At 39.1% G+C, this 22,493-nt stretch overlaps 1 protein-coding gene across 7 annotated transcripts in view; it reads right to left on the bottom strand.

Moving 5' to 3' along the window:
* LOC145998714 (uncharacterized) overlaps positions 1-17,671 on the bottom strand; it is a 372,904-nt gene extending 355,233 nt beyond the window's left edge. For all 7 annotated transcript variants that reach the window (XR_014443344.1, XM_083135223.1, XM_083135230.1 and 4 more), the window contains exon 1: positions 17,531-17,671. Coding sequence is in view for 6 of the 7 variants with exons in the window: in XM_083135223.1 (XP_082991349.1) it covers positions 17,531-17,656 (126 nt within the window). In the remaining variant the exon portion in view is untranslated. The remainder of the gene's footprint in view (positions 1-17,530) is intronic.
* Positions 17,672-22,493: the final 4,822 nt, after the last annotated feature.

Below are 22,493 nucleotides of genomic sequence, written 5' to 3'. Positions count from 1 at the left end.
AACTCGGTACACTTATAAGTCAGTGGCGGCGATTGGGTTCCAATACCGGGGGGGGGGGGGCAAGGTGCCATAACTTGGGGGGGCAAAGACAGTATATTTCCCGTTGTAGATAAGGTTTAGCATAGTCCGGGAGCAAAAGTGGAGAAAAGTGGAGGGCAACTGCCTCTCTCGCCCCCCTAATCCCCGCCACTGCTTGCTTATAGTCAAACACAGAACAACACACGAGAACACAGAGAATTATACTGAGTGTGGGTCCAGTCCGTTGTAAGCGAGGAGGGGGTCCAGATGTGTCTCCGCTAATAATTCAGAAACATACTTTTGGTGTGCGAATGGGTGATGCATATGAGATAGTGTAATAACATTACGTTATACGTTGAATGTTTGTCTCCTGTAAGTATTCAATTTCAGTTACACATTGAACGGTTCAATGAAGGAATAACTCTCCCCTCTCTCTCTGTATATATATATATATATATATATATATATATATATATATATATATATATATATATATACTCAGTAATAAATACCCATGGCCAGGAAGGGACTCGAACCTAGAAACGTTGGTACAGAGATTGAGAGTCAGCTCAACCGTCCGGCATCCGAGGCTTCGTGTATATAAATGCATTATTTTCGCTTACGTAACAACGAAAGATTAACCGTAATAATTTAAAATTTTAAAAAAACTGCTAGACCAATGTCAGCAAACTCACCTACACCTCCATCCATGAGGGTTCCAACACACGTGTAGTCGTTCACATACTTCCATCACTCCAAAGACCACATTCTGCACTAAATCCCCACCTTGCTTGCAGGAACAAATCCGCACGAGAACTGAATGATCCAAGAGACATGCATCGCTGACCCCGAGCTTCTGACTTTACACAAAACTCGTTTTCTTTTATTCAATGTCGTGCAAGGCTCCCAATGGCATAGCGGTAATGCTACGTAGTAATTCACGGATTATTATATACGAGGGAGATTCACATGAAAAACCTTATTTTGCTTTTGATCTATTAGATATATGCATATAAGGACGCGCAAATTAGCTGCATTTTAGAATAGACCCTTTGCTGATCTTTTATACATATATTTTTAAATCTTAGTTAGCGTGTGTACCTCAAGGAGAATCATCTCTGGAATGCACATTCAGTTAGGGGTTTCCATCTGGGGGTGTAAGTTCGTATTTGGAGGAGGGTAAGTGTAAATTTAGAGCCAAAAACACCGTAAATTGGGATTTTGTGCAAAAAATTATGGGGTATTGAAGGTGTGTGGATAAATCACTGCATGCAGCCGCCGCTGCGAAGACTTGCCTCCGTTCGTAAACTTGTTGATTAAGTAAGCATTTATAGGGATGTTGAAGTTGAATTTGCCAAAGCATTTCTATAGGTTTTAGGGTTCCAGAGGGCAAGAAACCACTGCTCTTCACTGGTGCAAGTGTGTGCAGGTGGCGCCATGTTTAAAATAACAGAATAGAGTTTTGAGACTTTATAAGTGTTGCAACATTCGGATAGTTTTGTGAATAACATTTGATATGTAAAGAGTTGCCCGAGACCCTGCGATTTAGGGGCCTCCGCGCTAGATAAAAATAATTGTTTGTGTAAGGTTTATTAGGAGTTTATAGGACGCAGATGCTTCGAATTGAGCTACAAATCTTAATTTTCCTGACATCATGGATTGTATGACGTACTTAAAAATATCGAAAATTACTCAAATCTTATTCTGAACAAAGCACTACATAAAAATCGCGTTCAAATATAGAATCAAAGCTTAGTGGTAACGTCGTCGCCTTGTAATCATGGGGTACCGGGTTTGATGCCCGGCGAAGACACACAGGAATTCGGATCCCACTTTTTTTTAAACAAAAAAAAACTGTAGGTCAAGTCCCGATTAGCCATACTCTGGCCATTCAAGCATTTTTCGAAAATTTATGTTCTTTCAAAAACCCACTATGATATTCCAAATTGTGAGAAATCACATCTGCTTAGAATTACTCCGAGAGCATTCACGTGAATTTTTGTGTGGCTTGCTTTCGCTGTTGTCTAAATAGTAGGCCTATATGTGATTGAAAACAAGCTTACGTAGCCACGAAACTATTGTACGTAAATAGGCAAGTGAAAGCAAGCCACATGAAGATTTACGTAAATGCTCTCGGAGGAATTCTAACCTGACAGATTTATTTTTCAGGATTTGGGATATCCTAGCAGTTTCTCGAAAGGAAATGAATTTTCGAACGGTTTGGTTGTCGTTGCCCAAAACTTGCATACAAATAGTGAAATGAATCAAGTCCGAACTCAGTTTACGGCAGCTGGTATTTAGTAGGGCACTGTCTCGTGGATACTATTGGCCAAAAATCTCTTCCCGAACTATTTAGAGCAGTTTAAGATAGGGACACCTCATACTCGTTATGAAAGTTGAGACCTTTAGCAATTGGAAACTGTTTACGTACACCATATTCATCAAAACTTTGGTAGAGATAAAAGAACATATCAGCCAATACACAAAAATCTGGAAACTTTTTGGGCACACATTATACTGTACGTTATAACTTGTTTGTACATAATTTAATCCTAGGACTTTTTTTTAACATTACGCAAAGTAAGAGCTGTTCGAAATTTATGTTTCTGTTAACTCAAGTTTCTTTGGAATAGCGGAGAATCGGTGATGTGTTAAATGTATTCACTGCAAGAGCACGAAAGTGAAATCACTATTGTCGCAGATGGGCGCGTCATCCCCTTCGCTCTTGTCGTCTCCGCCTTTATCCCTCACTTATCCACTTACTTTCACTCTCGGTTCTCCTTCTCCTTTACTCCTCTTTCATTAAATCTCTATCGCTCTCTCTCTCTCTTTTTACACATACAGGCCGCATAATACCGACATTTTTTTTCCCAATGACGTAAAGGACATCAAATACCAGTTGGTTGTTGACAACTTGTGTTAATAACATTTTGCTCCTTAAGATCTCGTTTCCAGTCTATGGCCCCTCCAAAAGCGAACTTTTCTATCCTGTATGTAGGCAGCCATGCAGCACAGTTTCAGGTTGGCCACCGCCTACTTTTTTTCTGTCGGATAACATGCTGCAATCGATAATATGTTACAGAAAGAGTATCGTGTCCACAGAAACACTGAATTAAATCCATAAATTACGTAGAAGGTCCAATTTTATGCTTTTCCATTCAAGAAGTACTTCATTTGTCTTGTTCATAAGTCTTCATACTCCAGATTGTTTGTGATTATCCTTTCATCAATTTCAGCTTACCACCTTTCATCCTCATGAAAAGTGAGAGTACCGCAAAGTACAGGGTGATTCACAGAAAACTAACACATTTCTTTCCTAATTTATTTCAACAAGAATGTTGCTAAAAACAATTTGTTATGCCACAAATGTAGAGTAACTTTGGGAGATTACTACCCTCTACAGCAAATGCTGAAAATGTCCTCCCTGCTACTCCAAGCACAACGCAACATGTCGTTCCATGTTACTGGCCGCTCGTTGGAGAACGCTGTTGTCAATACAATTGATCTCGTGTAGTACAATGTTCTGCTTCAAATCGTCCAAAGTCTGGGGGCGTGTGGCGTAAACTCTGTCTTTAAGTAACCCCCATAGGAAGAAGTCCGTGGTTTCCAAATCTGGAGATCTCGGTGGCCACAGGTTCTTGGAAATTATCCGGTCGTCAAGAAAACTTTCAATGAGCTCCATCGATTTGTTCGATGTATGGCATGTGGCGCCGTCTTGTTGAAAATATCCTTAACTCAGCTCTAGCCTTTACGCAGCCCTGTGTCATTGCTCAACAAACACCATAAAAATATGAAACACGTACTGTATCCTTATCCTTGCAATGACTGAGCCAGTTTCAGAGACGAAAGCTACCAAATTCTGCACAGCTGCGTACTCTCTTGAGGAGGTATGAATCTCCCAGATGTCCTGAAACTAACTTGAAGAATTACGAGGTATTCTTGTAACAATAAAACGGCAAAGAAATGTGTTAGTTTTATATGAATCACCCTTTATAATAAACTAACTCAATTTTGTTTTACGTTACTTTCCTGCCACTTTTGGCTGATTGTCACAATGAGGATGAATCATCATTAGATGAAATTGATTCGCAAGCAGGGATCAAACCTAGGGCCTTCGGACACAAAAAACACCTTATTTTTCACTGCCTTAGTGTAATGCAACACAGCATTCTTCGTGAGCGTTTCTTCACCAATTTCATCACATAATCACCCTTCCTAAACGTCGAGATTAGATGAAAATGGCACGAAAGCAATGCTGAATAACAACAATCAAATCAATTGATTTATTTATTGATTTGGTATATTTTACTTTGTCTTTCTGCCACTTTTGGCTAATCGCTAAAATGAGGTTGAGTGATGATATGATGAAAATAATGAAGAAACACTCACAATGAACGTCCTGGTTAGGGTCTAAAACCGGGGCTAAAAAAAAATCAAATCATAGTTTAGACCAATTACTGGACACTAAATATTGGGCAATATATCATGAAAGTTCTGCTACAGTGCATAACAAATCGGTAGAGTAACTAGTCTAGTATTTACCAACAAATGTTACAGAATACCTATGCTTGTAACCTCTCACCAAAAGTCGTGATTGACAGTTCTTTCTAAAGAGGTTAACTTGACGTCAATACATGTTACTTATAATAGATTTTGTATCTACTAATTGCGTTCCACAGAAGAGGGCCAAGGTAAATATTAGTTGGGAAGGTCATGGGAGGGCGTCGGGAAGAGTTTCCGCCCAAGCACCGATCGATGTCTCCTCTCGTAACCATAGCCACGCCCTACGCATGTTTATTCAACGTTCGCGCCTCATCTTATTCTGCGAATACAGTTGGAGGATGCGCAGATTCGAGTTACCAACTGAGTTATTCTGCTTCCATGAAATACAGTTTCTAATTACTTGAGTTACTTCAGTTTGAGTTGTTGTTTCTACGTTCACTTTATGCACAGATAGGCTAATCGGGACTGGACCTACAGTTTAAAGTGCGATTCGAACCACTGTGTGTCTTCACCGGGTATCGAACCCAGGATCTCTTGATTACAAAGCAACGACGTTACCACTACGCCATCGAGAAGGTCTGGAAATACGATTGAATTGTAATCAATGATTTTGTGTTCAGTTTCAGGCAATATTACCAAATGCAGTCGACCGTTTTTTCAAGGTAAAAGTGGCGATCTCCTTGACGGAGTGGTTAGCACAGCACGCTACGACGCCAGTTGTTCAGGGTTCAATTCCGACTCGGCACAGGTGTTTGTATGTTCGTTCACCAATTTCATCATATCACTCACTCATCCTCATATTTGCAATTAGACAAAAGTGACAAAAGCGAAGTAAAATAAATCAACAAACAAAACTATTCATCACTTCAGAGCAGGCAGAGGATTCTTTCTACATTTTAATACCGGAAAAATTTGGCATGTCCCTTTCTCATTTCATCGTTATGGTAAGATCCAGCCAAAGCTTGGAGCATACAGTAAGCGTACATGAAACATTCTTTGGATGAATTAAAAATTGCTAGAAAAATAATAGATTTTATTTTCTCGGTTTCAAGCACGTGGTAAACAGAATAAAAACCATATCTAATTACAAAATCTTTCCTTTTTTTTTAATTCGATGGTGGATCAGTGAGGTTTAGATTTAACTCAGTTACAAACATTGTTGAAAAAATTGTTTGTCCAAGTTCCATTTAATTTCACTTTATACTCAAGTAGTAGTACTGTCTGGAACAGTTTACTGTAACCACTGTATATTGTGTGTATATAAAGTAGGAACATACCTTCGAGCAGACGGCGAGAAAATTCAACCAGCATAACACAAGCGTAACTCACAGTAAGAAATTGCAAATGAGCTTCTACTAATCCTTCTTGCAACAACAAAAAAAACAGCTTTTACTCCAAGTATGTAGGTCTGATAAACAGTTCATCTTCTCTTGATTTTTCCAGAATGTTCAATGTTCAATTCGCTGATGCATGTAAAAGGTCTTGTTCGTATGAAATTTCCGCGGCTTGCAAACCGTCAAAGAGATCTGAATATTTTAATCTGGTCAGCACGACTATTGAGTTGGAGTTTTTGCTTTAAGTTCTCTTTTTTGCACATAGGCTAATAGGGACTGAACCTACAGTTTAAATTGGGATCCGAACCACTATGTCCCTCCACCGGGTATCGAACCCGGGACGCCTTGAGTACAAGTTATTATTCTTCAGCGCATGGATGGTACTGAGAGACGAGAATTGGAACATTCTCGTCTCGTGAGGCGAGTCTCCTTCTCTGTCCCTCCTAGAGCCGTAAATTCTCGTGTACGTCGAGAAATAATAAATACATAAATGTAGAGAGCTACGTCAATTGATGACTTATTGCTAAGTTTAGACATTTCGTTTGGGGGGGGGTGAACCCCTTGTGCCTCCCCTGTAATCCGCCCGTGGACATTACATAACCAAAATACAAGTGAAATAATGAAATATAAATATATTGCTTGTAATATTGCTCTCATCATCTTTATAATGATGATGATGATGGTAATACCAGCAACAACCTGTAGAATTCAAATGAAATGCAGGCTTGACTGGGACTCTACCCTGGGTCTCTGACATACCAGACCTTTGCTTTACTAACTGAGTTATCGAGTCAGTACTGTTTTCGCCTAATTTTTATCGTATTTGCTCTTTTAGCTGTGTGGAAATTCATTTCAATCAGTCTTTCAAAGGAACAGATCCTGTTACTTTGAAACACTGAAGACGTTGAGTGTGTCTACTATCTAAGAGCTTGGTAGCGTAGTGGTCAACGTATACTCTCTCTGTCCCTGGAATCTCTTGAGCAAGCTGACGAAAACAAGTCTCTGCTCAAGTAGTGACGCGAGGGGGTTCGACCAATGAACACATGCGAGGGGACGAGATTGCGTGGAGGGGGAAAAGGAACTACAGCTAACAGCGGTTTGCAGGAGCATGTTCTGCTTTGCTCCACCCACTAGCTTTCTCCCCTTCTCTATCGTTACGGGCAACCTTGCTCCACATACAACAGGGATAGAGTATAGATCTCTATGACACCAGAAGTCTCAGGTTCGAATCCTAGGCAGGGTATGGATGCGTGTTTACAGCAGAAAAGAGAAATAGAGGAAAACGAAGTTCATGGGGCGAGATCACAGTATGCCAGAGAGCCTGGTTCGAGTCCTGACAGTACATCTGCATATGGAGCCGCGGTGGTTCTATCGATAGGACGCCTGACTGTCACTCGGGAGACTCGGATTCGATTTCCAGGGTGGGTGATTTCAGGTGAGAAATTTTCCACAAATGTCCCTGCAAGGAGTGGCTCTTGGGTTTACCCAGCCTGTAATAAATTGATACCTGGAAGCAACCCTGGTAAAGGCAGCCGAAAAACGGTGCTGATCACAACACCTCTACAAATCTCTGATATTGCGAATACGTGGTGCCACCTTCCACATGTGCTTAAAGTTTAGGTGATAAAATCGTTAATAAAATTTAACCTCTCAACCCCCGTACACAAAAGAATGTCTAAATACGTCCATGGACGCGCAACAGGAAATTGTTATTTTCGAACACTGAAAAACCAATTCAAGAAGGCGTCCATGCAGTCTTCCCCCGGCGTCACCCACGTCTCAGCTGATGTCTCATTTTTCAAAGCCGCGACGATGAGTAAGAAGTCACGTGTGGGTGTCCCCGAAGGTCACACCACTTGGGAACCATTCTTCCGTAACATTAGGTTACGAAACAGCAGAACCGCCCTGCACATACGCCGCGGCTTCGTCTACTCCTCGTTCTGGTCTTCCAGCTAGTCTCCGTCTACTCGAACCAAGCGTATTTCCATATATTGCTAAGAATAATGGATTCACTCCTTCCCGGAACTTTGCAGAAACTGATAATTTTCTCTATTTGTTGGTAACGCCCTCTGAGTCATAATGTTAGTAAATCGACATTACTTAAGATTTATTCTAACATATTCATAGAAGCCGAATTTGAATGGCGATACACCCTCCCCCCCGAAATTTCTCAAGAAGGGGCGATGCTATATCAATGCCGACCGCAGGATATCTTCTCAGATAGGGAGGGGCATCAGTGTTAAAGTGGGGAAAATGTGGACTGATGCTTTCCCCTAGTTAAGATAATTCTCATAAAGCATCCCAGAACCAGGATAATTTCCATAGGCATATAATCTGCTGTCTTTCACGGCACCCCTCGTCCATGTTTTCAAGCTACAATATCGAAATTTGGGGGGGGGGGGAAGTGTCCCCTTGGGCTCGCTACGGGCGACCTTGTGCTATGTATATAAAATAGCGTTTCTATAAATCTTGCCTTCGTCCATTCAGAATAAAGTTTGACAATGTTTAACGTTCGTCCCACTGAGAACAAAGTTCACAATGTTTAACCTTCGTCTTATGAGAAAAAGTTTCACAATGTTTAACCTTCGTCCACTGATGTTTGTAAACAGTATATCCATTCATATTGTTGAGAAGCCAGCCGGCTAAGCACAGTCCGTCCGCAATAGTCGTGACCACTGACGCAAGTGCGCATGCTCTAACTGGACGAGGCTACTGGCTAAATAGGGGAGACTGTTGCAAGTGGAAGAGAAGATCGGTCAATGAAGCAGGTACCGATAAAATCGTCTTTCTTCCACTGTGAAAGGATTCGTTACGTGCCATCGAATACACACACAAAAAATGCGAGCGAATATAAACAACCGAATGCATACAAGCGAGATACTTATCTGAAACGTACAGTGTTGTTTCGCGCATATTTCTACCTACCTTCCCTTTCGCGTTTGAAATCGTCCACTCGAACTAGGCGCGTTTTTAGCGGTCGAATAGTTCTTACCGAAAAGAAAAGCATGGGGACAGCTCATTAAGAGACCCAAATGACTATCTTTATTACTGAACTGTTCACGGCCAATAAAGCAACAGCATTTCTGTGCTAGTGCGGTGAATGACTGGACAAATTAGTTTCACGTTTTTTCATTAATGAAAGCATAATAAAAGTCACGAAATTTTTGTGATAAAAGTAATGGCAAATTAGGAACGGGAAGATCCGCGAAACACGAAATGAATTAATCGACCAACATACCGCTCACGAAATGGTTGAGTTTTTAAGTCCACTTTATGAACAGATAGGCTAATCGGGACAGGACTTACAGTTTAATGTGCAATCCGAAATACTGTGCAGTGTACTTCCACCAGAGTTCGAAGCTGGGATCCCTTGATTACCAGGCGACGACGTTACAAGTACATCATCGGGGAGGTCCTGCACGAAATGTCATTAATATCTCATGGACTATAATAGCTAGAGAGATATTACATGGTGATGAGTAGAAAAATACACTAAACTATACACTCTTCTGGAAGGCAAAAACTATAATTCGTACACTGCATTCAAGTATGATCCTCACAAAAGCAAGAAGTAGAATGCGAGTGATGAAAACGAATGCTTTATGTTACTATGGTTGTCTCTGTATATCTCCTTTAATCTGGCCCATTTGTCCTTGGTCGCGCGCTCGATGCGAATCTGTCCTTGCCAACGCCAAATACAGTGTTCCTGTTCTCCAGAAAGTGTTTCAAGAGCAAAGAAGCTATTCTCTGTCCACTGTAAGGACAAAGTCAATGTAAACAAAAGCACGTGGCTACTGAGAAATCCTACTGGTTGTTCGAATGGCAACAATGGACGGAGAATAGGAAGGATGCAGCTAAAGGACACACAGAGGGTACACGGCTTCTCTTTCCTATGATTGATTGATTTGATTTAATTTACTTCATTTTTCTGCTACTTTGGCTAATCGCAAAGATGAGGATGGGTGATATGAAATTGATGAAGGGACACTCACAAAGAACACTCATTCACGGATTCAAACCCGGGACCCCTGGCATCGTAGCGCGCTGTGCTCTTTTCTCCGAGTTTCTTCCTTGCCTATTACTTTCAGCCCTCGTTGTGCGTTTTAGACGTGGTCCGGGGGGAAGATCGTTTAATTGTCACATGTTGTTTGCGTCCTACTTATGTTGGTTTTTTCCGTTTTTGGATTATCGCGACGATGGGAATGAATGGTGATAAAAGATGAGACGTATGAAGGGAAAATCACAAAGCCACATGGACAGAATACATGAGTCCCTACAGAGGATTATATTGGCTGTGGTGCCAGGCACCAGTGCCTCGTCAGCATGCAATCGGAGGTTATCGTTTAATCTTAGACCTCAGGAAAGTCGTCTTCTTCTTTTATTTAACAAAAAAAATCAAATATAGCCAAGGGCGCCCCCACGATTTTTTCTCAGGGGGCGTCAGAGTAACAAACTTTTATTATTATTATTATTATTATTATTATTATTATTATTATTATTATTATTTTATTATTATTATTATTATTATTACTGTTATTACTATTACTACTGTTATTATTAATATTGCTATTATTACTGCTATTATGATTTTTATTTCTGTTGTTATTAATATTGTATTACATTACTATTACTACTACTACTACTACTAATGTTTTTTTAAAAATTACATACATTTGTAATTTCCATATTCTGTATATCTATATACGATTTGCATAACTGTATACTTAACATTAATTCATGTAGGACAAAAAGCTGTTTTTATAGTTAGATAGTCTGGAGGAGAGTATTTTTGTGTATATATATCGTCCTTTTCTTGTACCTTGTTACATTTGTACTTGGTACATAGTCCGAAGAAGACCTTGCTAGAAGGTTGAAACGTTACGTTTATGTTTATGTTTTATAATAAAATACATCTCTGCCTTGGTCAGCATATTGAGTTTTTCATATCATGGAAACAAGGCTTAATGGTGTTATAATTACATAATCAGTGTAAAATAGTCTGTAAGCTTAAATGTAAGCGATTACTTTACATGATTTTGTACACTATTAAAAAAAATCAGAAACCTTAGGTAGGCCATATTGGGTTCAGGTACCTTACGTTTGGCAACAAGAGCCCGCAGACAATAGATCATTTAGTGGTGGACACTTTACGTATTGAGCTACATAATGTTACAATTGGTTAGTTTATATACAGTGTTGTAGTTCCAAACTTTTCAAAGGGTACACGCCAAATTTCATGAAACGGCCAAATTACATGAATAAATATAAACGAAACGGTAGTAGAATTTACGTATACCATTGTAGCAGAAGGTTAACCAGAGGGTATACGGCGTATACAGTCGTATACCCTTGACTTCACCCCTGGGAATATGTGTTCTTCAATCTTGAGCATCTCGATGAGAGTGTAGATATCCGGCATATTTATAAGGGGTGTCCACAGGGGAAATTCATGACGCGCCTGGATCATGGGAATTTTTGGAGTGGACAAAATTCTGTACCAATTCTATATATCTAAACACAAAAATGGGGGAGGGTCGTTTCCTTGATTGAGTTGTTATTGATTTTTAGTTATTGTTATTATGTAGTTTTTCAACCTACCTGCGGGCGACGACGGGGTTGAAATGAAACACCACATCTTATGCCCTTAGAATCGATTTGGAAGGGGGAACCTGCTGTTTGCATTAATACAAGGTTAGTCAAGCAGACAAATTGTTACGAATAAGGTTCAGTACACTAACAATGGCAGAAAGCCTGAGCAGTTTTGTACGTTTTATGTTAGCAAACATGAAAATGAGCCTAAAGTAAAGATACGTATATTGTTTAAATATGTTTGTATTATATCGTTCCGCAAATTTTGTCTGACCAAAATAATTTGAGTAAATAATTCGGCATAAAGGGGGGGGCGGGGGGAATGCTCTACCTTCTGGGGGGAGTGCGTCATAGGCCTTGGGGGAAGGAGGGTGGGCACCCCTGCCCTTTGAATGTCTTGCAGATAGAATTCAATTATGAAAGATCGGCACTTGAGGCCGAGTGGCCAACTTGACGTGATTCGAAGCCAAAGGTCCCAGATTCGAATACTCGTCAGGCAAGGATGTATCATTGTGTTTGTCTCATCGGGATTGCATCAGTTCATCATCCTGATCGTCGCTATTAACCCAAATGGTAAAAAAGCGACGAAAATAATAGAAATAGGGTAGGGACTTAAAATAGAGTTTAATCTAGATAGATAAAATGCACTGAAAGCAGTGATAAATTATTAACTTCAGTAGCTATACATCACCGAGGAAGGGCTTGATTGGTTTGGTTTATTTAACCTAGCTTCTCTGCCACTTTTGGCTAATCTCGAAGATGAGAATGAGTGATGATATGATGAAATTGATGAAGGGGCATTCACAAAGAACGCCCTTGCCGAGACCCTGATTCGAACCCGCAACCCCTGGTGTCGTAGCGGGACTTGGTGGAGACGATTACCATTAATTGTAGACGTTTTGGAAAATAATCGCTTGATTATAGATGTAAATGAGGAGGGAAATGATTGCCTTTTTAAAACTTTCCTCATCAATAACCCACCGACACATTGGTCATCATCAATAGATGGAAAAATGAAAGATGCAGAACGAGAGAAGAGCCAAAAATTTCCTGAACTGGAGTTACACTGTTGTTATTCAATCTTCAACATTCCTGGCTCGAATCCAAACAGGATGCAGCACTGAATTCTCGCAATAAAGGCAGAGGACAGCGACTGAAGCCCTGGATGAGATCATGCTCGATGATGCGGTTAATAAAACCCCATCGTCTATCTCTCCCCACATCGGCTGACGTTCTCTCTGTAGCGAACGCTTCGGATTATGAAATTCCTAGATATTGACTCTGCCCTTCTGCACAATTGACTGCTCGGAACACGAGGAACTCCCGTGTTGATATTAAGGAGCGTTTAACTCTCGGGGCGTGCCTGAAACCAGCGGCGGAAACAGACAAAAGCCTCGTCTGGTCTATTTTTGCCTCAGATCTTCTCTTCGCTCTGGTACATAGCTTGGCTGAAGTGATCATATTGCTTGACAACATTTAAAACGATTCCAAAGTAAAGCTCGACTTCAACATAGTTTCCACAACGTAGTACTTGGGAAATTTAAAGAGAGGGGAAGAGTTGCAGTCATAGGCGTAACTTGATATATATATATATATATATATATATATATATATATATATATATATATATATTATTTAGCATTGTTCTCTGCTACTTTTGATTTAATCGCGACGATGGGAATGATGCGATGGATAAAGGGGCAACCACGAACATATGTGGACACCTAAGAAACACCCACAGAAGATTATGCAGAGGAGAAGTTGATCGCGACGATGAGCATGAGGGATGACGAACTGAAACTGATGAAGGTATACTCGCAAATTCATTCATGCCCAGGCCGGAACTCGAACCCGGAAACTTAGGTAGCGAGATCGAAAGTCTACAGTTCAACGTGATTTGTGACATTTTGTGAAGGATCGTATTACATGTATTCAGTATGTCACCGTAAAACACCAATAAACTTGTACATCGTGGCGAATAAGAGTTTTTTTTTGTTTTTGTTTTCAAGCCATGCTAGTTTTTCCGTCGTGGTGTTTAGCGTAGCACGATACGAAGCCAGAGCCACAAGGTTTGAATCCTGGGGTCAAGGGTGTTTCACCGTGCTGGCTCCTTCATCCATTTCATTAATTCACGGTTCATCTTCATCGTCGCGATTAACTTAAAGAGAAAGAAACATGAGCGTCCGCCAGAATTTTTTCAGGGTGAGGGGAGGAAGCAAGGAGTTATTATCCAGAAGGAGCAAGTAAGACATTTTCCCCCAAGCACTACAACGATCTATACTAGTCTTACTTATTATTTTCAGTTCCTTATAATAATTATCCCAAAGTACAGTGAAATTATAATAAATGTATGAAATTTCTAATTATGGTCCGACATTTATTGAATTGTTGTTTTAAGTCCACTTTCTACACAGATAAGCTAGTCGGGACTTGACATACAGTTTGGGATCCGAATCACTGTGCAATGTGCCTCCACTGGGTATCGAAACCGGGGACTCCTTGATAACAAGGCAACTACGTCATCGGAGAAGCCCTGACATTGATTTTCCAGGGGGCGGGCAGAACTCCCCTTATTCCTCCGGAAACCTATGGATAGAGCGAGCATAAACTTAAAAAATACAAATATAGATTTTGTTCGAGAATATTAAAGGTGAAAAAAGGATAATTATTTATAAGGGCACATACTATTATGTGCCGTATGCTTGTTGTCAATTATCTTTCTTGGTGATCTACCAACTTCTGACTGTCTTCTACATTCACGAATAACAATATTTGCTTTATTTCTATTGTACAGTGGGATCCATGAGTATTACCGTGCAAATTGTCCATGACTATTTTCATTAATTTTCCTCTCACATCCCATGTGTTTTTAAGCGATGGATCTCTATGTTCGATGATGCAGAAGTTGTCGACAACTTGTTTTGAGTTTTCTTTTCATTCTTGAAGCTCTTATTGGGTCAAATAAAGTGCATGAACATGATGATGGACAATTTGCACGGTATTACTCATGGATCCCACTGTACACAAGCTTATAAAATTAACAGGGACCCATTAAGATTAAGAACGCTGTATCAATGTCGATGTACTTTTAAGTTGTTGATTTCGATTCGTTTTTGTTATGTGAGAAGATTGATTTAAAACGTTTTGTGCCAAAAAGTTGCAAATGAATTTGTATCGAATGATTTAAGATGAAATAATATTTAAGAAGTTAAATTGTGCTCTTTTAATTCTTACAATGTAAGTTATATAACATTATAAAAACCCAGTTGAGCGCTGAGGACTTGCAATTTAAATTTTAAATTGCGTAATAGTCTGCTCATCCCTCGCGTACTGTATGAACCATTATGTTCAGCGTAAAGTATACTAATTACATTTAACTAATTACATTTTTTTTCGTAAAACATTTAATAATTTCATAATAAAGCACTAAAAAGACGAAAATAAGTTGACCTGTGTGTATGCCCATAAGTGAAAATAGCAGAGTGTTGTTTTCATAGCTTGTATAATTGTCCACTTTGTGGACACCGTTTGTTCATATTAGAATGAGAACCTTGTGTAAAGCTTTGAAATGTTAAGAGGGAGTCTGCATCATTCCCGAGCATCTCCTTTAACGTGGCCGAATTCCACGTTGTTCATCGTTCGATGCAACATGGCTGTCTGCTTCCCACGCCAAATACAGCTCTTCTCAACTTGTTTCAAGATCAGATGCTCCACAGATAATTTGCAGGGTAAACCAAAAGTCACCCATTTAATGAAGCAAACGTAAACATACTGTTTTATACAATGGGCCCTACGAATAAATTTGGACCTACAATTGATCTATTTCTCTGTCAAACGCTACATCAATGTACTAGTCTAACGCACTTGACGCCTATGTGATGGAGCATCATCATGTTGAAAGTAAAGTATGTTGAAACTATTACAGCTCGTCTGCAACCCGAGATATATGAGCCAAGTGACATTTTTAAAGTCCGATGCATAAGTATTACCAAGCAAATTGTCCATCACCACGTTTATTCTCTTTGTTTTACGCAATGAGAGCTTCAAGAACTGAAAGAAAACGCCAAACAAGCTGAAATTAGTCATGTACAAATTGCCGAGCAATACTTGTGCATCCCACTGTACCGTCTTATAAAAATTATTTAAATTTACCGAAAAATTATCAGAGAAACAGAGAAATGCATGCACAGATGCCGTGGTGAGAAATATTTGCACACTAGCGGAACGTAATAAATGAAAACTGGTTCTAAGAATGGGATATAGTGTCAATTAAACCTTCCTTCCGAGGAAGAGAGGGGCGGGGGGGGGGGGGGTAATACACAACGACGGGCATTTCAAGAGGACAGTAGTACTTTTTCCCTAAATATATTACTATTATTTCAGTTATTAAGAATAATGTGCGTTGCACCATGTCCACGGATAAGATGTCGATTTTTTTTCAAACAGCCATTAAGTGACTGACAGAAAATCCATGAAGACTAAATACCCATTTTGAAAACTTTCAATAACAGATTTCTAAGAAGACACTCGTAAAATGTAACCACGTGTCGAGCAAAAGCACTGATTCGTGCCAGTGGTAAAATGACACAGGAATTATCTATGAAGTTCATCTTGTGAAGGTACTCACGTGTCCAGAAAGAAGGAAAATGATATTCCTATGAAGCAATTGAAAAGGAATACACGTACGAAGAATAAATTTTACTGATTTATCCTTAATATAGTTTACAACTGTCTCAATAAAAGCAATGTTATGTTTCTGCTACATCAAGTTATTCTATGAAATTGTACAAGTTTGCTTTAAAAAATCAATACAAAATTGTATCCAAATGTGTAAAAAATGCATGGGTAAGAAACGCCGTGTTCAATATACAGAAATGTGCGATCCACGCTATTCATATTTGTAACATTTTGTACTTGTTTATTATGTCATATTGAAATGATCAAATCTGTGTTTGTCCCACTCGAAAATAAATATAACTTTTTGTTACTTTTCCACCATTATATTTAGAATAGTAAAAGAAATAATACTATCATAATTATCTAAATTAATTATCATCCACCTGATTTATTCTATTAGTTCACAGAACTTCAATAAATTTGGCATGCTTCCAATATTTACTACGACATACTGTAAAATTAAATTTTACGTAGAAATAACGTGAACCTTACTTCATGCTTACGTCTCGGTCATGTCAAGAAGTATATTTCAAGTTCAACAGCAAATTATAGTAAAATTAAATTAATTAAGTGGAAAGTAATAAAAACACCTATCATATTCAACCTTAGCTAATGAATTTGCAAACACTGATCGATACAGTTTTCAACTCAAAATAAATTATGAACACAATTTAACTTATGTCAGTCACTTATTGTTAAATCTAGAAGTACATAAACACAAGGCATAATCAAATATGCCAAAATGAAATTAATTGATGTGGGATGTTATTTTACTACACTAGGAATAGTGTTACAGGATCAAACAACGCCCACGCACGCAAGGAAATTGAACGTCAAAGAAAAATGTGTTATGTGACATTGCCAAATTCGAACAAGTAGGCTATGCCCTTGTACAGTCGTATTTTGGGTAATAATTTTGTTGTGTGCTCTATGTTACGTTAATACTATTGTACAGTGGGATCCACTAGTATTACATTGCAAATTATCCATGACCATTTTCATTATTTTCTCTCTTACATCCTGTGTGTTTTTAAGTAATGTATTTTTATGTATGCTGGAGCAGAAGTTGTCAACAGCTTGTTTTGGGTTTTCTTTTAATTCTTCAAGCTCTTATTGGGTCAAATAAAGTGCACGAACATGGTGATGGACAATTTGCACGGTAATACTCATGGATCCCACTGTACCTATGTAATTTTATTGTTTCTTATTAGTGGACTTCGTGTGTGACATGCCCAATTAATAACTCAATGAATTTCGAAGACATTTTCACCCAAGCGTATTGAACAAACCGGACATTAACTTCATATTCGGTCTGCACATTTCTCGCTTTATGCAGCAAATAAGGGAATGTCATAAAACCAAAATTGAACTGTCACGTTTGTAAAGCCATAAATAAGAGCAGTCCTTACCTTAAAATAACGACCGGTCCTGCTTTCAAGTGTCCCGGGACCCAGGAAGACCTTTGCAGAAAACTTGGCCACTGGTCGTTGTAAAATGTCGTCGAGTATTGCGACGGTGTAGCACCGAATCTTCATTTCTCGCCGCAAGATGCCACCAGCAGTCGCTGCTGGATTTGTTGGGTTCAGACGGCGGATTTTAAAATTAGCCACATTTCACTTCTGTAAGCTGCTTGACGAAATCGGGCTACCCATGTTTATGCATCACTGTGGAACCGTCATTTTTTGTTTACATGAAATAAACATCAAAGCGCGTAAACAGAAAAAAAAAATGAAGAAATATCAGGTTTTGGCTTCGCATCCAAATATGTTTGAAGGCGGATCCCGGTTATGTATTACGTAATTTCGTCGTGTAGGGCGTATGTTGCAAGATCAATGAGGTTAGGACAAAGAAGAAGAACGTAAATTAAGGTACAGGAAAGAGCAAGGTAATTTTGGAACAGAGGAAGCCGTAAATTTAGTATTTGTAATGCGCCCACACTTGGAGGTAACCCGTGTGCAAGGGGAAAAAAGCACTGGAATGAACACAACACCGAATAAAAAAAGACGATCTGGTTGAAAAAAAGCTACACGACTGTCACTGCACAAAGTATAAACACAACTAACTTAATGGCACCTGTTGCTCGCTGGCTTGAAATCTCCCTTGCACCAAGAAACACGACCTAACCCAGTTTTCACGTTAGACAGATTGCACGCACGCAAGGGGCTCTTTAAAGTCAAATGCTTCTCTTTAAGAATTTCTTCGGTCAGCGAAGCGAGTCTTATAAAAGATCGTTAGCATTGTCGATATTAGCTCATTTAATTCATGCACTTTTTAAATGTTTATATCGGCATACCACGTACGATGTGTACTTGTTGTAGTAATTTCCATTAAAGGTTTTTTAAAAGTTCTATTTTACAGTTCGGTGATCTTCAGAGGGTGAAAGTAATATGGATTAGGAATAGAGAAATCGAAAGGGGGGAGAAAGGGGGAGAATATCATTGGGGAAGAGTTGTTATGGTTAAGAAAAAGGAATTAGACGTTATGTTGATAGGCAGCAAATGGGAAATGGACAGGGGCTGCAGTTTGTAGTAATCCGAATCAGTGAAGTTTGCTACCCGCAGAATGGATTTCCCCACTCCTGTCTCTTTCGTTTATTCAAGTGTTTCCACGAGCAAACAGGTCCTGTGAATTGACTCAGTGCTCCCGGAGACAAGAGAAATAAAGAAAAGTTCGCCGTTTTGAAAATAGTAACCGTTACAAAACAATTTTTGTCATAACTAAACCCCGGATTTCTAGGCACTAATAGGCTATCTAACCGAATGGGAAGGCAAAAAGGCACTAAAAGCGTGGTAAATAGGCACGATAATAGACATTAAAAATAACTGAGTTATTTTATGTCCAATTTATGCAAAGATAGGCTAATCGGGACTGGATCTGCAGTTTAAAGTGGGATCCGAACCACTATGGAGCTTCACCGGGCAACGAACACGGGACACCTTGATTACAAGGCGGCGACGTTACCAAGTCGCCATCGGAGAGGTCCTGCACTAAAAATAAATAATGTATATGATGGGCATTCACTTTTAATATTATGAATAATGAAAGGCTCATAAATCAATTTCCCTCATCCAAAATGTCACACTTCCATAATATTAACAGCTGCAATTTATAATACATGCAAAGGATTGAACAATACGTGTATATTTTTTATCTGACGGAAACGGGTGTTATATATTTATGTTCCGACTCAAATAATACAGAAATTTTGTATAACATCAATTGCTCTGCATTCATGATGACATGGCATTTGCACAGGAACGGTCATGCCCGAGTCGCGATTCGAAACTGGAATCTTCGGTATCAAGAATGTGGGTCGGCCGTTTTGTTTTTAGTTTGTTTTTAAGTCCACTTTATGCACAGAAAGGCTAATTCGAACTGGACCTGCTGTTTATATTGAGATCCGAACATTAGTGTGTCCCCACCGGGTATCGAATCCGGGACTCCTTGATTACAAGGCGGTGACGTTACTACTACACAATCGGGGAAGCCCAGATCGTGGTCGACCGTTCAAAGCGCTTGGACAACTACAATAACGCAGTGACAGACGGACTTCCTCTCAAGGCACGAGAGGATTTGGTTTTCTAGTTGCCACCTACTATGCACATTGAAATGACGCCAAGGGGCAGTCGCTCTTTATTCTCATGTTAATTGAATATTTATTGTTAAGTTCTAGTCCTAGAAAAAGGACTTTCCTGTGCTCCGTCTGCGGGCAAAACCTAGACAAGAAGCGGCACAAAACCACACTTCTTGCAGTCGAAAAGTTATTTTGTTCCTTTTTTTAAACATTTTAGGCACTTATAGGCACTAATAACTAAACAGTTTTATCTTAATAATAAATTGCCTTGGTCAGCAACTTAGTGCTTTTAAATATGGAAACAAGGCTTAATTATATTACAAACCTACTTCTGTATACTCAAAGCATACGAATATGATCACAGAAACAAAGTACGGATTTAGGGCAAGAATCTCTTTGAAAAGTGAAAATATCTGTTTCCTTTATATTTTGGGGCCATTGTATGTTGTGGGGTGTAAGGGGTAACCCTTTCAGTAGTTCAACCTGGACTGGATTTTGCAGACTACCGAGGCTCTGGCGTCTGAACTCTGCGGATCTCGTGTTGTGTGGTCCATATATGTTTGTGTTTGTCCTATCATCCATTCATTTTGTCACCATTCATACTCATCTTCCCGATTAGAAAAAAAAGTGGCAGAAAAGCGAAGCAAAATAAATCAATCAAGGTTAATATTTTTGGGATTGAGGCATCGACTTTCAAAGAAGAATACACCGGATCACGGTCTCACTAACCACTGATCTAGGATGTTGCATGTGGTTATTGTGAAAGTGCACGGTAACACTGAGCAGCGTATGTCTGCAGCTTTGTACTATTGAGGACAGCATGTAAACTTCACTTATCAGAAAGTAAACTGAGTGCAAGGGCACCGTTAATATACCATAAGGAAATTATTGGGTCAGTCATGATTTGTGGAGTGAAAGCTGAATAGATAAGGCACTTTGTGGTTGCTTAAATGAGAAATTAAATGTTTCGAGTCAGGAGTGTTGTTTGTATCGACAGGACGGATTGGCTTGTAATATACTTTTGAAGGAACTGAGGCAAGCACCGTGACTTTAGCAGTGGGCGTTTCGTTTATATCGAACAGTCTACTTTTTTAACCATGATCGGACGCATGAAGCTAACAATAAATCGTCAATTAATGTAAAGACTATATGGTGATCCCCCCTATCCTCCTCACCTTTTTGCACGTCCTCTTAGTTTCTTACTTGAGTAAAGGCCGAATCACACGGAACCAGTTGGTTGGCGCTGAACTGGCTAACTGACTGGAAGTGATGCCTGCTTGACTGGTTTTGATTTTTTGAGAAATAGGTCTTGTTCTAATTGCAACTGGCTTTCGTCGACTGGATTCTGTGGAACAGCCAATCAGAGCGAAGTTTGACCATGTGAAGATAATCTGAGTTTGCTGAAGGAAATATTTTGTCTGTAGTTTCCAAGTGTTGGTTTGCTTTCTTCGCTTCTCGAAGAAAGAAAAAGTAACTGAAATGATTCGCGTTCGTGTTTAGTCTGTTAGTTATTTATGCAAAGCGATGAGATTTAACGTGACAAATATGATTAGTCGATAATGAAAATCTTTATTATTATAAGTTGAAAAAAATATTGTTTTAATGAATGAATCCTGCTAATGTTGTGTATGAATACTCATACCAGAGTTCGTTAAAAAGTTTGTTCAGTACGCATTGATTACCATACTTTCTTCCGAGTCAATTTCTAGTCCATACTTCTTTTCTTAATTTTTAATACAGCAGTAATTCTCCTACAAAGTTCTTCAAATTGCGCATCCATCTTTTTAGATTGTTTGCTCTGCGCAGTGTCTTGTGGGTGGGAACAAAAGTATACCGACAAGTACGGTAAGAAGTAAATTTTAAATAAAGCATATAAATGAACCTAGTCACTTCCCAATTGATTCCGTAATTTTTGAATAATAATTTCTTCCGCTTTTAAGGTCGCCTTTTTCTTCGATACTTTAATCGGTATTCGACCTATCTTAAATTACGATATAAACCTTTGAATCGAATTCAGGACACCTTGATTCAAAGGTAATAATACATGTAAGCCATCGGAACTTTTCAGTCGAATACAAGACATCCATTTGGATTCACGTCTTAAAAGCAACTACTGTATTATAACACCATTAAGCCTTGTTTCCATGATATGAAAAACTCAATATGCTGACCAAGGCAGAAATTTATTTTATTATAAAACATAAACTAAACGTAACGTTTCAATCTTCCAGCAAGGTCTTCTTCATACTCTGCACCAAGTACAAATGTAACAAGAAATTATAGGAGAATGGGATAGTGAAAGGGTAGTGAAGGCGCTGGAAACCATTTGGAATAACGGTTACAGTAAAATGGGGGATAAAATAATGTTAATGAGTGAAGGACTGAATATAGGTTCTAGCCTAAGCCCAGCATTGGCTGAATTGGTTATGAGTGAATGGGAAAAGAAAGTGGTAGAAAATGGATGTGACAAAATAATTCTGTTTTGCAGATATGTGGACGATTGTTTTGGCATATGGAAGGAAACGAAGAGGCAGCTCGACATAGCCTATTTGCCAAAGAAATACAAGATGAAGAAAGAGGGATATTGTTGGAACTCAAAATTGAAGAAGACAAGATAAGCTACCTAGATATATTGATGAAAAGGAAGAGAGGACAAGAAATTGAAACCGCTTGGCATCAGAAGAAGTGTGCAGCAGGGGTATACTGCCACAAAAGAAGTGATGTAAGTGAGGTGACAAAAAAGAAATTTTATAAAGAATATGGAGGACAGAATCAAGAAAATATGCACGAAAGATTGT

Source organism: Lepisma saccharinum, chromosome 1 (assembly GCF_977018435.1).
Source record: "Lepisma saccharinum chromosome 1, izLepSacc3.1, whole genome shotgun sequence".
Classification (NCBI taxonomy): Eukaryota; Metazoa; Arthropoda; class Insecta; order Zygentoma; family Lepismatidae; genus Lepisma; species Lepisma saccharinum.
Note: the sequence above shows the minus strand (reverse complement) of the source record. Positions and strands in the feature narration are given on the sequence as shown.